Raw genomic sequence first — 18088 nt, 5'->3', positions numbered from 1 at the left:
TGTCTCCATCTTAGTTCCTTAGAGAACAAATGCTATGTCAGGTTTCATAATTATAACTTGCAATGAAATCAATGCATCTGAGAGTGAAAAAATATTGAAAAATTCAGAACACCTATAGTGCATTTTTTGTTGTACAGAGTTCCCTTACAGCCAGTGGACAAGATGCTTTAGGTAAAGATGCAAGGAAGCAGAATAACCCCATTTAATATTAAGTTTGTTACTTGGAAGTATATCTAAGGATAGTCGACTATAAGCTACAAAACGTCTACTGGTGACCAAATGCCTTCTGCTTTCTTTCACTACCATAAATAAAACAGATGAAAATTTTAACCTTAAAAATGCAGTATATCAAAAAATATTTGTGAGGAAAGGGGTTGATAAATACTGGGAAATATATGTATTTTATAAAAGCAAGCAGACTGACCCAGTATTAAATAATTAAATCTATATTTAAAGACTAATGACAATGTCTATCTATTCATAGTAACACGCTTAAATGGATATATCCACATTTTATCATCTAGATTAAATTATCATGAATACAGACCTTTAAAATATGGAATTATGTACTTGGATACACCATAATTTCATTTTATTTATATTATATGCAACATAAAAATGCGTAGTATTAATATATTTTCTCAAATCACATTTGCTTTGCATCCCTAAGTTTGAAAAATGAAACAGTTGGGAGCACAATTCATATACCTATAAACCAAAGAGGGGTACAGTTTTAAATAATTATGTCAAGAAATGACAACTGTACTCTTTGTAGAAGCACAGATGAATAATTACAAAGCCGGGACACAATTAAGCAATTTTGACTGTCGTATTCTTGAGCTGTCTTTCTGATGTGAAATGCTGTCATGCCCAGAAACACACTTCACACTGGACAGGCATCTTCCACTTTGAGCTACACTTATGCCAGTGAAATGAGGTCATGGTCTGGTCATTAAACAAGGCTTCCTCATCTGGCTCAATGCCTCTTATCCAGCCAGACTTCTCCAGTCTTTATTAAAAGCAGGCATGATACAATGTTCAATATTTTGACAAAAGAAAACACAAACATAACAGAATAATGAAGTTTAGCTCACCTACATAGTGAGAAGGAATGCCGCATTGTAACATTAAACTGTTTTCTAATAAATGATTGTATCTTTCCATAAGACAGTTATATCACAAACAGATGCATTTTCAACAAAGGATGAAATGAAGCAAAACACACGCGTGGTGTTCTGTTAAAAAAAATAGGGAATAATGAAAGTAAAAAAAAAAATTTATACAAAATAAAATATTTATGACTTAGTGATGACTGGTGATTGCTAGATACTCTCACATTTGAGTAAACACAAGCTAGTCAGATGGAAATTTCTTGCTTTTATTCTCATTTTGTGTACTTTTTTCTTGGTGGGGTATTTTGCTCTCCCAAGTATTTCATGTCAAGACTAAAATGAAAACAACTCCCCACATCACAGCCTCTTTAGATCATCAGTCTGCCTTTTATGCTGAATAAGCCACACCATCTCCTGCTTATCAAAATGGGGAAAAAAGAAGCCACCATGTAAGTTAGGATTTTCAATTGGTTTGTTGTTTTTAAATTTTCTTTTCCTGAAGAAGTAGGTCTGAAAGGCCTACCACTGTTACTAAATCTGGAGAAGATTTTCATGTGGCATGCACCAACATAAACACTAATCACTGCATCTCCTTTCCTGGTAAGCAGAGGCTGACACAATGCCTGCTGTCTTAGGGGAAAGGGAAAAAACCCACATTACTGGGAAGTTCATTATCGTCAAGGTCTTATATATCACTATGTCAACTTATTAAGGAGTTTTTCTGATTACCAATACTGGATAGGCTGCAAACTTCCTCAAGGTGCAATCTCTAACTAGTTTCAGAAAGCTTAAAATATATTACCAGTACCTGCCTGTTAAATCTGGCAGAAGCTGGTCAAAAATATCAACAGCCATGTGGGAGTGGAACTGATGAACAGAGAACACAAGATCCAGGAAATGTGAAGGCTAGAGAATAAAACCCCATTATGTATGCAATGTATAACACGTGACAGAATTCAGAAGTACAGTTATTGTACACATCATCTTTGTGATTTATGGAGGAATGCTGCTTGCTGTAGTCTTCGAGTAGAGCTGTCAATAGCTGTACACATACTTAGCTACATCTCAAAGCATATGTACAGAGAAAATTTTGAGTCTTCCCAGACATAGAAAGAGTTTGCATGTATGTGTACTATAAACATGAATATCCTAGGAAATAAGCACAAATTCAAAACAATTTGGAGCGCTTTATAATACCTGCATCAAATTTAATATTTATTTTAAATTAGCCACTTCTGTGATATGAATATAATATTGTATGATGAGAGTAATTTCATAGCACCTTAAGAAGCATTAATTCATGCCATAAAAATAATTTACAATGATTTTACCATCAGTGATTTGTACTGAACCATTTATAAAGAAGGAAAAAAAACCTCTTTAGTATGGCAATAACAAGAGTAAATTGGAGCCTTCTGCAAATTTTCTGAAATAAATGTATAGTTTATCATAAGACTTAGTGGGTAAATAATTTAAAACTATACAAAAGGTTCAATTGTAGATATAAAAGATAAAGATGTTATCTCTAAATTTGTTAAGTAATTTACCCTTAGCTATTGACTTAAAAAGAGGTTCAATCCTGAAAAGTAACTTCATATTTGAAAGACACTTTGTTTTTCCTCTTACAATACTAAGTTAGATGCAATTCACAAAGTAGGCTCTTAAAAGAAAGATCTAACTGTTAGATAAATTTAAAAAAAAGGTCTTCAGATCCAAAATCTGATTAGATAAGAATTGTGAAAGATGACATACTATGCTACACCTAACACAATTCAGCTGTTGCATTTGGTCAGATTCAAAGATGGTTTGCTGTGAATAGAATCTCCATCACAGCTTAAAAACAAATTATTCCATTCATTACATATATGAAGCTGAAATAACTAAAGGCAGTGGTAAACAATATATCAAAGCAATGTTTGTATCAGAACTGTTAACATTTTAGTAGTTATAAATTAATCAGTCTGAATTAATTTGTAATGCACTGCAATTGTACTCATGATAATGCATTTATCCAGCAACACTGTTATGCTACCAAACAGTGCATTTCCATAACCACCACATTTTTATTCAGCATTATTGGAAATATGCAATAAATTATTTATGGTATACTTTAGAGAAAAAGCAGCAAACAGAAACAAAGTAGACTGAAAACTTGAGCAGAGTTTTAAGAAAGATCTGCAGCACTAAAGCACTCTGAGCACACCACAGATTACTGTTATCAAGTATTGATCAACAATGGAAAAAGAAGGCAAAGTGGACAATTCACATTCTCATTCTGATTGCTTCAGCAGGATGCCCAGAGTTGATGGAAGCTGTATTAAATGCTCAGATTACTGAAACTGTCTCTCTGATGCTGTCAATGCTTATTAGCAGGACACCACATTAAGTAACATCATACAAAATTAGAATCAACCGGTTAACTAAAAGCCAATAAACACCATAGGTGTGAGCTCTGAAAGAGATTTAACATACAAGGCAGGGGACAACTTGTCAGAAAAAATTGCATTCTTTCACAAAAGCATATCACACAGTTGTTACATTTCCTTGGATGGGGTAAAAAAATTCTTTTAAACTCAACGACACATATTAGTTACTTTGCTATGTGAAACAGGTTGAAACCAGAAATTTGGTAACAGAGCCACAGCCCATTAGGCATGTACCTGTAAATTTCTACATTAAAATACACAAAAATTACTAAAGCTTTTGTCCCTCATCTGACCACATTTATCAGTCCTTTCATTTGAAAGGTTTCACCTCTTTTTTTACCTTAGCAAAAGATGCAGCTGGGCTCTTGGAGTTATTTAAAAATAGTGTTAATTAATCTCATTATTGTTACCATTCTCATTTACTCTCCTACCTTAGCATCCTTGGGCTTAACCACTTTCATGAAGGCACCTCTTATCAAGGCTTCCTCTCTCTCCCTCCTGGTCACTTTCCGAGTATCAAGAAATTTCAGGTTTGTCAATTTGTGCAGGACAAAATATCTGACAGATATCAAAATACACACAGTTAAAATCCAGTAATGCACAAAGACATACAGACTAAACGACTAAAAGAATAACAGCCAAAAATAAGAACAGCCTTTGTTTCCTCTCTGTATTCACCTTTTTCATACAATGTAGCTTACGTACAGAGTTATCATACTTACTTTATTCTCTCAAATGGAGCCAAAACCATTTAATACTGGTGGATCAAACACAATTATCACCATGGATGTGTATGTTCTCTCTGTATATAAAGCATACCAAAGAACACAATACCTTGGAAATTGTTTTGCATTGCTTGTTCAGGAAAAGGAATTTTGAGTGGTACTAAAGACTCCAACCCATACTGTGGGAGAAAATCAATCTGAGATAAGGAAAATTGCCAGCCAACTTCTCTGCAAGAATTCTTAGCATTTGCCAACACTTCTCCGGATTTTTTTTTTTTTTTTTCCTAAAAACACAATGATCAGCATTTGGAAGGAGAATTCCAATTTGGTCCCGCCAGACAGACAAGGTGTCCTTATAGCATACAGATCCCAGCTCAAGATTAAGTGCAGAAGCACATAGGGAGGGACTGTTTATGGGAAATATATTTTAAGAATTCCTTGTTCTTATCAGGATTCATCAGTATTATCTTCTATCTATCATTTCTACTCAAAGGCTAGCAGCTTTCTAGCCTCAGAAAAATAGTATTGGCATCTCACTTGTCGAGGGAGAGAACATGGCAGGGCAAAACCAAAGCAAGGCACAAGTGTGGCAAATTGAAATATCTAATCACCTCAAGTACACATAATTTGCATTTGGTCAACCAAATGTGTAGCAGACACTGCAAAGTGAGCGCAATATCAGACTTTTCCTGGCAGGGGGTAGAAAGGTGATGATAATGTTCCCCAGCCTAGCTGCTTTGCATAAACCCCAAGTCAGTCAGAGAGCTCCTCATCATACTGATCCTTTCTGACACTGGGAGGAAGAAACTAAAGAAATAGAAAACTCTGCATAACGTTTTGGAAAAAAAAAAATTGTTTCAAAAAGTAAAAGTTTATCTTATGATACTGTTTTCAAAACTAGATAAACATGTGAATATTACTGTAATGCCCCCTCTTCTAAAACCAAGCAAAATTTAATGGTGCAAATAAAGCTTTCCATCAAGTACACCATTCCTCTGAAGCAACACCTTCATAAATTGTTAACAACTGAACTGACAATACTCAGTTCTGAAATGCTCAGACAATTTAAATGTGAATCCTCAATCTATGGCTCTCAATTATATCAGTAGAAGAAAAAGAGAGAGTGACTTCTCAAAATAGAACATCTCCTAAGACCATTTTTTTAAACAACAGCTACGGACCTATGAGACAGACATTCTCAGACTCATTCCAGCTTTCCTGGCTGCCCTTCCAGTCCTCCCTGGCATTTTGCTGGCCCTTATCTTTCACTGGAGGAGAAGCTATCCATCTTGCATTACTGGCAGAAAAGCTCTGATGACAACAGATTCTTTCAAATGAAGACATGTACAGAAGGAAACAATATGTCAAGAGTGAAGAAGAGTGAAGCTAAAAATGAGTAAAGACACCCACTAAGTGTAGGGTGAGAAAAGATGAATATTCAGGTGAAGAAAACATCGGTATTAGAAAATCAGCAAATGTTTAATGATGGAATGAAATATGCCATTGAAAAGCAGGCTGCAACAAAAATGACAACAGAATAAGACAGCACTGTCATCTATGCTGACTTTGGATCACAGCCCTAATGTCAGTCTCTCAATCATTTCAAAAGAGCTTAAAATTATAATAGCATTCCTTGATACAAATGTATTTTTGTATTTTTAAGCCATCCTGACTGCATTTCAAAAAACAGAATTAGCACTAGTACTTGTCAATTCCAGAAACAAAACCAAAAAGCCCTACCCACACAAATTAAACAGCAAACTACTCCACAAGTCACAGGTTTGGGGTTGGTTCTTTTTTTTCCAACTTGCACTCCTTAAGCAGAGCAAATACTAAAAAGTATGTACCATAAATATTATCCCACTGGTAGAAGGAGGGTATTTGTGCAATTAATTATTTTAAATGGTGATTCAAAATGCAATCTCATTTATTCATATTCTTTTTACTAAATGTGGGATTAAAAGCATCTACGCTATTTAAAAATAATACAATACATTCATATTAAATGCCTGGAGGAAAACAGCAAGCTTCCTGGATAAATTTTAGCTAGAAATATGAAGATGCAGCTTCAATCTAAACGTAACACAAGTTTGCGAAAAAAAATACAGGAAAGGATTACCAAAGCCTGGGAATGAACACTCTACAATATCAATTCAACCCTTGTAAATTTAATCCAGGGTTATTTGTTGCACAAAATCTCTTAGCTGTGATGTATGACTTAGTTACTAAGGTTATCACAGCAGTATCCTAAAGTTGCATAGTACATAAAACATTTCGGTTAACAATGCAGGGAGGTTAACTCCCCCAGATAACCTACTATCAGAGGGTTAGACCAGATGACATGCCTCTGTCAGCTTTCAGGAGCTATTGATGGTTCAATCAGTTTGTTTTGAAGGTAAAGTACAACAAAAGGGCACTAAACTTATTCAAACTGTCAACAGGGACTATGGAATGTTGCTCGCAGGTAAGTAATTTTGGGTGTTTTAAGACTATTATCAAACACCAATGGCTGGAGAAAAAGACAGCTACTAATAACACAGAACACAGCCATCATAAAATACTTTATGGCAGGCACTGGGACCCATAAATTGCATGACACATTGCACCTGTTTTAGACTTGTAAAATCACTAGTTAAAAAAAAAAAAGCATACTGGTTAATGAAGGAAGATCTGTCCAGATTCTACATTTAGTCTAGAAAGTTTATTTAGGTTAGAAGTTGGGGGGCAGGGTCTCCCTACTCCCCCTTTTTTTTTTTTTTTAATAATTTTCAAACTTAGCACTGCTCCATGTGTTCTGAAACTGCTGTTACTGGGTTTTAACACATTTGTTGTGGTGTAAAAAAAGGCTATTATCTTCAGTGATGAGGATAAAGGTGAGATTCAAAGAGAGAAAGGTAAACGCACCAGGAAGGTGGCCTGTAAACTGTTATCTAATTCACAATGGATTAAAGAAATTATTTATCTAAGTAAAGCTGTGCCTTCTTTTGTTCAGAACCATCTCAGCCACCCTGAAAATAAGCTCATAACAGGCATTCATCATACCAACAGGACCACTCAGATATGGAAAAAGACCACAGAATATGAAATTTCATGTAATTTCTCTCTTAGTTAAGTAAAAGTGACAATAAAGATTAACATTTCATTTATCAATTTTATATGTGCTGCATGCAATAACCTCCATCTTAAGACTTGTCATACAGACCTGCCAGGATATTGGAAAAGAGGCACATTTGCAAGCTCTACCACTGAACCTTTAGTGAAAGACTATTGCAAGAACTAGATTCTGTCCAGTATTCCAGTTTGTACTATAATTAACAAAAACTGGAATATAAAGCTGTTCTATATGCATCAATACTTTAGTTTAAAATAAAAAAGTCTGCTGTGAAAAAATTGAGAAATATTTGCCTACAAGAAGGCTGAAATATCCAGCTCTACCTGTATCATACTTGCAACATACTCTTTGTTTCAGAAAATGTTTACTTTCATTTTTCTATTTTCTGTGCTATTATATTTCCTTTCCTTAACAATCATAGAAATAAAAATAATATGCTTACTTCAAAATTTGAAGGGCTGATTATGCTCTCAGTTACATTATTATAAACTAGAAAAAATAAATAACCTGAAGTTTGCTAAGCTAGATCAGCATTTAAATGGAGAAAGAAAGAAAGAAGAAGAAAAAAAAAAAAGAAATCAGAAGAACTGAAAAAACATGTTTATGACAGTGAACTAGATTATGTTCCATGATTGTTTCTTCTGCACCCCCAAAAACTTACCCCTCTACCCCTAAACAGCATATAGCTGGCTACAGAATTTCCTCTGCAACAAAAATGTTTGTTAAATACACAGATAAGGAAGACAAATCATAAACTTAACCCAGCATCTTCCAGAAGAGAGGGCAGGAAGTTGGCATGAGGTATGTTGGAGAATCACATAAGACACTGAGCAGCCTTGGCAGTGTTTGGTGATGACCACATAATTCTGAGGGGCTTGCAAGTCACAGAAATCCACACCACCTCCCAATATTTTAACACACTCTGCTCTTCTTCAGTGTAGACAACAACTGCATGAATTAGAAAAATCTTTCTCTATATGTGCACCAGTAATTATAGCTTCACCTTGATTTACTGTGTTAGTACAGACAAGCTGGCTATTATAGCCTCCAATTTATGTGGCTGAACAAAAACCTGGTAATCGTTCTTGTTCATGAACCCTTCCAGTGGCTAGTGTCAGATGGACCTAGTGTGGCCATTTGATGTCTTTCAAGCACAGATTTTTCCTTCCAGTTACTGATGAGATGACAAGGCTGCACTCAAACACTGAAGTAGCACAGATTCATAGACTGTACAGATGTAAGGGAGTACCTTAATCATCTAATTAAGTACATGAAGAACATATACAGAAGTACCACAGACTTCAATTCCTCCAGCTATAAGAGAGCCTCAACAGTAAGTTCACTGGTAACTATCATGTATATTATTATTATTATTTTCATTACTGAGTGAGGACTTCTAGTCTCCTACTGCTTACTGAATATATATATTTCAACAATATATATTTTAACAACATACATATTTTAACGATATATTTATATCACCACCCAAATACAAGATTACTCAAAAGAGACAAGTAAATTCCGTAGCAATTTTTTTAAAAAAATAAATAAAACAAAACGACAATGAAACAAAGGAAAACTGCAAGAACACTGAAAATGCCAGAAGACCCATCATTTCTCACAATCAGAACTGTGGGATGGGTATAGCTGATTTAGCTTGAAAAGTTAATCCTTACAAAATGCATGCACTTCCTTTCTTGCTGTTATATCTTAAGAGGACTTCATAAGGTTATCATCATTGGCTTCCCCAGCCAAAGATAGCATATCTAGTACATGTACTTTTAAGCTAATTTAAAATAAACTCAGGCATTTGTTTCCACTTGCCCTTGTTTCCATGTCAACAGCATTTAATGAATGCATCATTCCAGGAAACGTCAATAAGGAGCAAAGAAGAATGAACAAGCACTGAAAACTTCACACATGGCACGAATTCTTCACAATCATATCGCTTTAATGAAAATAGGTGAGGTCACCTGCAGCACTCACAAATGCTTTGTAATACATTGTGACCCAGATGATTTTTCACAGTTCAGTGACACCACGTTTGAAGTTTTCACTGCAAACAATACACCCACAGGACTGACCAACTGTGAGTACAACAGAAGCAACCAGCAATTACTGTGTTGACTTCTGTTACTTTGATCTCTGGGTCATGACCTTTGTTTTCACGCAATCTTCAAAGCAGAGATTGGGGACTAGGTTATTTTAGAGGACACTATTTAGCAAGCTATTTTTCTGTGTTTCTTATGGCATCTTCTGTGTTTTTTTCTGGCATCCTATTGGAGCCAAAAGCTTTTAAATTTTCCTATCACCATTACCTTTCAGATATTCTGCTTTCCCTTGCCCTTACCAACAAGATATACCTTTAAAAAATATTAACACCCAAATACAGAAAGCTTAAAAAATAAGATAAAGAGAACTTAAAGATTTTTTTATAATAAGAAACTAAAGCCATTTTAAAAATGATGGAAAAAAAGATGAGTCTTTAAAATGAACCAAACAAGTTTGCTTATAAAAATATCACACAAGAGGAATTTCTAGTTTCTTTTTCTGTCCAAGCAAAAATTCCAATAACACAGATCTTTTCATCAATTTGTTCTCCTACACATTTGGAATATAAGAAGGAATAGCAGGGATGGCAAAAAACCCCTTTTATTCTTCCCTAAAAAAAATCCCACTCAAAAGTTACTGTGGTTCTTAGACAAAAAAAATAACTGCATTGAGAAAAAAAAACTATAATACTTTTTTCAGTATAAAAAGTATTTTTAATTAAAAGCTAGGAAGGGGCTGTAGTAATGAAATTATAGAAATGGTACACCAGTGGATCACCTGAAGAACCAGATCTTATCTTGACCAAAAGCACAGTTTTATATATTTTCCAAGTATTTTTGATAAAAACTAGTTATTTTGAAAGAAAGTAATATTATTTTTAACCTCTGTTTTTAAGATCACTGTGAATCACTGGACCCTGATTTTTTTAAAAAATATTATTTTCCACATTTTTAACATTAAGATTTTTGGGGGGATACAGATCTTTTCAATTTGTTGGAATGAGAAGATTAAGTAAAGCTTTGATTTCTAGCACCTTCCTCTTTCTGGCTGAGGAATTAAATAGCCTGAATTCCCATTGAACTCAGTAGGAAGAAAATTAAGGCTCCAAGAAAAATGAAGCTCTGGTTCCAATGGTCACTGCAAAAAATTACAAAAAGGAAGTTCCCATTCAGAACAAAACAAAGCCAATTGAAGTTATGGTGAAGCACAATGTTATTCAACATAATTCAAGTTTTTACATAATTCAAGGTCACAAACATAGTATTTTGATGCTTTCTGATAAATTAATCAAAATTAAAGAAAAGGAACTTTTTTAAGGAAAAAATTATTTCAAACCACTAAAAAACGCTGAAACTGGAAGGGAAATTTGCATTCAAGATGCTTCAGAATGTGTATTCAAAACTCTGAATTAGCTACTCAGAGTAGAATTAGAAAAGTACTCCTGATCAGTTCCATCATGTAGGTGATATATATTCTCCTAAAGATAGGCAGATAGATCAATTGATCAATCCATGGGTTTGGGTTCTGAATCTAATGCTGTCTAGCAAATACATTTCATACAATGCAACAAATAATAACAGAAAAGCATCAGGAAACTTTCATTACAGCAGCAGTACCATACATCATTCAACTAATTAGAAGCCCATTCTTCTTTCTTAAAAGTGCTTCAATTAACCTAGTTTATATGGAAAAAACACCCAGGGTTTTGAAAAATTGAAAGGAAAGAAAATGAAAGCAATGTTGCAGTTTCCAGCAGATACATAAATAGAATCCCTTCACACTGACATAGTGGTTTGCCATGATGTGACCTAAAACTACCTTGACCTCTCCGAAATCAACATCTTTGCATGGAAACAAAACAAGGGACGTGCTTGTTTTGATGTATGGCTCTGTGACATATTATAAATATTACATCACATAACCACAGAGGATGTCAATCAATAAGAAATTTTTTTCAGAGAGCACTAAATGAACCACGGGTTCTTGCCTCTGAATGGCTCCTTTAACATACTACTTTTACTTAAATGATTAATAGGAGACATATTGTCAGAAAACATACTTAAAGTGAAAAACAGTAAACTGTAGAAATATCATTCATTTTTTAAGCAATTTTCTAGAGCACATGTCACATAAATTTACATAGAGACAGCACTATTATAGTCTTGTAAGCTGGATAGGAGGCATACTTTCCACTTAAGTGTGAAAGCAATGGGAAATATTTTATTAAACCTAGGCTGCTCTACTCCATGAAAACCAAAATGCTACAAGCTAAGCTGGATTCAAAAGTGGAATCATTTAAAGGTAAAAGTCTGACAATCTAGAAATCCTCTTCAAAATTCTGAAATAAACTAAAAGGTATACATACACATCTGGGACAGCTGTGCTGCTGTTTAACCTACATCATTTCTGAATGCACTGAATTCAAGCCCATAAATTCCCCATAAACCTGCTTTTAGTCTCCTCTACTTTGTATAGCTTTATCCTAACTCCTAGGGCACAGGTTGGATTACCAGAAGGTAAGATCAGTGTTTATTATATAACTCGGAATACTGTGGGTGATCCTAACAAAAAGCAAGCTCAGGTTCTGCAAGGCGGGGTGACCAGCACTGCCTGGCTCTGACTTGCCTCCCAACACCATTGGCAGCCCATGGGAAAAGTGCCAGCACACAAGGACTGAAACAGTGCATCAGATGGCAGCAAGGAAAAATACACATAATGTCTTTTTTTTCCTGCATTATCAGTCTCACCTGTCTTAAGGTTATAGCTCTGAAAATTATGTCATGTAGCAGACATTCCATTAGTTGTGGATCCATACTCATAACCATCATCAGTCACCAGGATTTCTGTTTTTTTTCCAAAACAATCCTTACAACTCTTAGCAACATTCAGTTGGACTTACAGTATTTTATCAAGCCTCCATATTAAATTTCAGATGATTACACAAGATTTCTCTTGTGTAATCTAGCTCATTGACATTACATTATGAAGATAGTTTGGGGGTTTTTTTATTAGAATGTAACTGCTCTGAGTAAAGCAGCACAATACAGGAGGAGTGATTTATTCTGTGTTATTAGTGCCTTGATAACTACAGTTGAAGCAACTTAGCACTGTATCAAACATGAGCAGAAGACAAGGCAACTATCTCAGTGAAGTGATTTTTTGTGTTTCTTTTTTTTATTGCATATCACTCTTACTGTATGCAAACTACAAACCTTGACTCATCTTGGCCTTAAAGAAGGAAATGCCTTGAGTAGGGGTACATGAATACTCACATTCAGGAAATCCTGAGCACACCTGCTCAACTCAGACATGTACTATACAGCACTGAAATGTTTCCTGAGTGTGATCTCACTGAAATAGGGCTACTCAAATTCCCAGGTGTTTCATGGCAGAACGTTACAATGCTTTCAGAATTGAGTAGAGGTTTGTTTAAGACTCTGGGTTGATTTTTACTTTAGCATTTTTCCAGTAGTAAAACAAAACTTCCATGCCTTATCACATTTACAAGTGAAAACACTAACCTGTATCTCTGGTAGTCATCTTCATCCTTTTCTTTGCAGACCAGTTCATTTGGACAAGCAATGTTTCCAAGCAAACTGAGATACTGTAGTGAGGGCACAACTTCAGCCAAATGATCCAAAAGGCTTTCTAATTCTGTTATGTGTCAAAGGTAGTGGGTTAAGGATTCAATGACATTAATGAAAAAAGCATTTAGAGTTGCATCACTGCTGATTTAAACATACATTTCAATAACTGACAATCAAATTTAGTATGGCATTCAGGAAAACGTCACATTAATTGTTCCAAGGGCAAACAGGGATAAACTTCAGTCAGTTTTTTGGCACAGAATGAAAGAACTGGGCTGTTTTGTCATTCTTTTCTCCTCCTTTTTTTTCCTAGGTGGTTCACTACAAAACATTAAAACTTTGACAAAATGATGGATGCTGTGTGGTAAAATGGCCAGCAATTGCTGGAGCCATGAAACTTTTCCAGCATGGAAACAAACAGTTAGTTTCACAGCACATTCATCACTAATATATTCAGTCCACTGGAAAATGAGTTTAAAAAAAAAAAAAAAAGCAAAAGAGAAAAGTCAAACCACAACAACTCAGGTTCACTCCCAGCATATAAACGTTTTGAGTGTCACAGCAACACTTTTGTAACTACTCAATTAGGATATGCCAATTAATGCTTTACTAAGTGCAACTTAAAGACTTCAGTGTTACAAATACTTTATATATGAGGCTTTAAAGTCTTTTAAAGCATAAAATTTTTCATTAAAAGAGCCTTAGATTTTGATGTTCATGAGGCTTTTTAACTTAACTGTGCTTCTTGGACCATAAATAAGAAGGGTACACCTTCATTATTGCAAACCTGAATAAAACAAACAAGCAAACAAAGGTTAAACTGTCTTTAAGCACTGCAATACTGGAAGTCACAACTTAGGTTTAAGCTTATACAACAATATTCAACCATTTGCACCCTAATTTGTTAATTGATCAAATAATTATTTTATTACAGCCTAGTATGACAGTCTCTAAAACTGGAAATATATATTCTAATCTACTTCAATTTACATACAAAAATATTGGTGTGATTCTCAAAAAGTGAGAATGCCCTACATGTGTGCGTGAAAAGTTTCCAATATTTAAAAATCAACTGACTTAGACAAGAGAAATAATTATTCAAAACCATTAAAGGATATTTCATTGCTCTGTTTTTATTCCCTCCTGCTGTTAGAAACAAACTATTGTTTTAAATCCTCAGTTCTCTTTTGTTGCTATTATTTATACTTGATTTATGTGTTTCTGTTATCTTTGTTATTTTTAGCTGATAGAATTTACTTTATTTCTTCCCCCCAATACGTTAAGGGCAACAGAAGCAATACAGAACGGAGAAAACAGCTTCATTGTTAAAATGAGGTCCTCCTTTTGTAAGCCTGAAGTTTTAGTTTATTTCCAAACAAACAAAGATCATGCCAACAATTACTGATTCTAGTATATTAAAATCAACGTATTTACACTTGTAGTTAGTGTTCTGTCCCATAAGACCTAAGGAGTCATACTTAACTATTTTGCACGAGTGAGGAAAATGAGGGCTGGAAATAAGTAGTATGAACTCACTGTAAAGGTAGGAACTTTTAATTTGGCAAAGCCACATTATGGAATGCTTTATACCAGTAATTAATCTTCCATACTCTAAGAAAGAATTATCTTTTTGTAGCACCATATGATTTTTTAGCTAGGACAAATTACCAATCAGAACTTGGTGCTCATTTTCATACCTGGACCTTAAGCTCACACATAAACTTTTTCATGGCTCTTTCAGGAAGCATGTGACTGTGATGGGAAACTCACAAACTGTTTTTCCACACATGTTCAAGTGTGGAAAAGAGTTTTTAAAAGTTTCCGAAGACTGCTAAAAAGTGTTTGAACCTGGCACCCTCCCTCAGCCAGGAGAAACACTTAATTTCTTACAGGATTGCTTAAGTCACAAAAAGGTTCCCTGAGAGAAATAGTTTGTTATTACAAAAGACAGTTATTGCCATAACAGCAATCACACACAGGAGGCTAGCTATTGAAGGCTTTGATTGTATCTGCTCATTTCCTACCAAAAGGGAAAACAAACAACATAAAAATAACACCCCAACAACAACAACAAAAACCTCCTCAAGTCATTCAAAATTTTTGCTTATTTTATGAAGCAAACATGCAGGACTTTTGCTTCTCCATTGAGCAGAGCTATTTCTTGTGTAAAAGCTGCTCTCCCCAGAAGTTTGCTGAATGTGGAGCATGACATGTATTCTAAATCCCACATGAACATGCAGCCTTCAAGGCAAATATCAAGATGTAATTAGAAATGTAATGAAGAGCAGTGTCAGCTTAGATATGCAAAAAGTGTAAGACTACACCTCAAAATCCTATGGAAAGCAAAAGGGAGAGACTGCATATTCACCAAGATTTTTAGGTAAATAACAGGAGTTGATAATCTGTACTTCAAAAATCTAAATCTCCCAAATTTTGAAGTTAGTGTCTAGACTCTAATATCTCATATCTAAACCCCGAGCATTTATTTTCAGATGCAAAAACACTCTCTAGAAAGTATCTCATGCAAGAGAATCAGCAGTTATTTATTTATAGCGTAAATAAATTATTTATTTTTTCTGTTCTTTAGGATTATATATCTTTTCTTATCCTTCTTAAAAACAAAATGCAAGATACTGATTGATTTTCCAAGAAGCCCCATTCACCAAACACCACAATTAATTTTTACAAAGCACGTAGGAAAAAATGAACGATATCCTGTTAAAATTCTCATGATAAAGTAATTCTCAGAGATGACTCATAAGTCATGGTGCACTTGTGGTGCAGTGTTTAGTTAATTAGCATGTCAAATACTTATTTAAATCACAATACTGGAACTATATGATGCCACCAAAAGCATTATGTCTTTCTAAAAAAATGCTAGGAAAATATGGAGAGAGAAAACCAGAGCAACTCTGAAATTTTATTGCCAGCCTCCTTTTTATGGTTTATTGTTGCAGTCCAAGGAGTGCCATATTGGTGCAATCAGAACCAAAGAGCTGCAAAATCCTGCTGCGCCATTTCTAAGACAAATTTCAGCTCCATTCTCTCCAAAACAGAAAACCTACAATTAAATCAGTGGACAGTGCTAGTGAGAATGCATTTATTTATTCAGAGCTCTGTAAAAATAGCTCTGGATTGATCTGCCTAAAGTCAGTGTCACTGATCACCAAGTGAATATGAAACAGTGATGCCAACACTAACACTATAGCCTACTGTTTGAAAAACGGTTTAAAGTATTGCTGTTGTGATAATTAAAAAGCCTTAGTGTAGTAATCCATCTCCTAATTCAAGTCCAACATTACCAATCTATTATTGCCTCTCTTTCTAACAGACATCAAACAAAAAAATGGTAACAATAAAAATTTTTAAATCATCAGCTCTACAGTTCACAAGCTATAATAGTCTCAGGAATTATACAACAATGGTTCCCTCCAAAAATGTAACTTGGTCTGCAGGAACAGTTAACAGAAACACGCTGGACGTACTTTAAAATTTCGTCCACATCTAGGGACAATGCTGATTTCTTGCACTGTTCTCAGTTTTAAATTAGGAAAATTTTTAAAAGAACTGGCTATCTCTCACAGATGAACTTTTTAAAGCTCCTTCAGACTGTTACTATGTGCCTATCACACGTGCATATTCAGACTTTTCACAAGCAGAAATACACACAGGCATACATAACCACATTTTCTCTTATCACCAGATTTTGTGCTCAGAAAGACAAATGCTGCCAGCAACACTGAGACCGCAGTTACAGAATTATTTGGAAAATTACAGGTCAATGATGGGTCCAGTTTAGCTGCAGAGCAATAGAATTTCTTGCAAGTTTCATGGAACCAAAAATATCCTAAAAATAGGCATGTTCTGGCTTGTCTATTTTCACTCTCTCTCTCATACTCAATACCACTGTTTTTGAGGTTCTCTCAAAGGCAGAAAGAACAAGCAAAAGCCCAAAGCAAATGATGCCTCTTTCTCTGGCTAAGAATCAACTATCTGTGCAAGCTAGTAGTGTTTTTGTTTTGTAGAAAATCCTACAGCCTGGACTAAAATCCTAGTGACTAGTCAGGACTACATCCCCTTTCAAGCCATTCAAAGATTAATTCCCAGGGAATATTATGTTTGCACAAGGACAAAGTTGCAAACTCTGAGTGGATAGTGCCACTTGACTTAGCCAATTTTAGGAGAACCTCACAAGCAGGGACAGTCATTTTGATGCTAAGCTGTGTCTTTTGACAGCAGGCATAGTAAAAGACTGCTCCGTTACACTTCTAAGAGATTGAGAGGACTCACACAGAAACTTCTGCATAAGTTTCCCTATTCCAGACTTTGGTATTCTCAAGAATCTCTTTAGCTGTGTCTTTTCTGTTTATTTCCAGGGCAGAGACACTGCATGAATCCTTTATGGGAGTAATATATGGGTCAGCTGTTTTAAGTACTGAGCACTAATGCTGGCCATCCCCAAACACCACAGCATTTCTTCCTTCCTTATCAGCATTCTTGGTATAACCATATTCCTGCTTGTTCTCAGGAAAAGCTACAGGTCAAACCCATGCAGAAACATAGTCTATGCTAAAGTTTCTAAATTGATTTATTCCGTCTAAAAAACTTATACATTTCCTATCTCACCATATAATTACTTTTTACATATAATTTGACATATGCAAGAGAATCTGGGATTTCTTTCTGTAAACTTTTTGTCTGCTAGCAATTCTTTTTACTAGTCATACATTCAAATACAGAAAAGTAACCTCTGTTGTTCTGTCTCTCAGTGCTTTCCAAGTTGCTCCACCATCATGTTTCAAGAAGTCATTCCACTTCCCCAGAAGAGCTGCAGGAGAACTTTCCTTGTTAATGAAATTCATTGACTACAGTTTTTGGAAGTTCTTGGAGGCAAAGAGATGCAGTAAAGAGCAATCAGCATACATTCAAAATATTTCTGAAATATGTACATGAAAATATCAGGAATATCATGCAGAATTCCAGACCATGACATAGAAAGACCCAAAACTGTCATTCAAAAGTTTTCTGTCAACTAATCATCTGTCAAGCACTTGCTGCAATCAACCTAACATTA

The 18088-nt window shown here is 35.0% G+C and overlaps 1 protein-coding gene across 5 annotated transcripts in view; it reads right to left on the bottom strand.

Annotated features, from left to right (window-relative positions):
- LRMDA (leucine rich melanocyte differentiation associated) overlaps positions 1-18088 on the bottom strand; it is a 610700-nt gene that overhangs the window by 246931 nt on the left and 345681 nt on the right. For all 5 annotated transcript variants that reach the window (XM_066324132.1, XM_066324128.1, XM_066324129.1 and 2 more), the window contains exons 4-5: positions 12949-13083; positions 3970-4096 (exon numbers count right to left, since the gene is read on the bottom strand). In XM_066324132.1, the coding sequence (XP_066180229.1) occupies positions 3970-4096; positions 12949-13083 (262 nt within the window). The remainder of the gene's footprint in view (positions 1-3969; positions 4097-12948; positions 13084-18088) is intronic.

The sequence above is a fragment of the Sylvia atricapilla genome, chromosome 8 (genome assembly GCF_009819655.1).
Source record: "Sylvia atricapilla isolate bSylAtr1 chromosome 8, bSylAtr1.pri, whole genome shotgun sequence".
Classification (NCBI taxonomy): Eukaryota; Metazoa; Chordata; class Aves; order Passeriformes; family Sylviidae; genus Sylvia; species Sylvia atricapilla.
The sequence above is the reverse complement of the archived record's forward strand: the minus strand, read 5'-3'. Positions and strand labels throughout refer to the sequence as shown.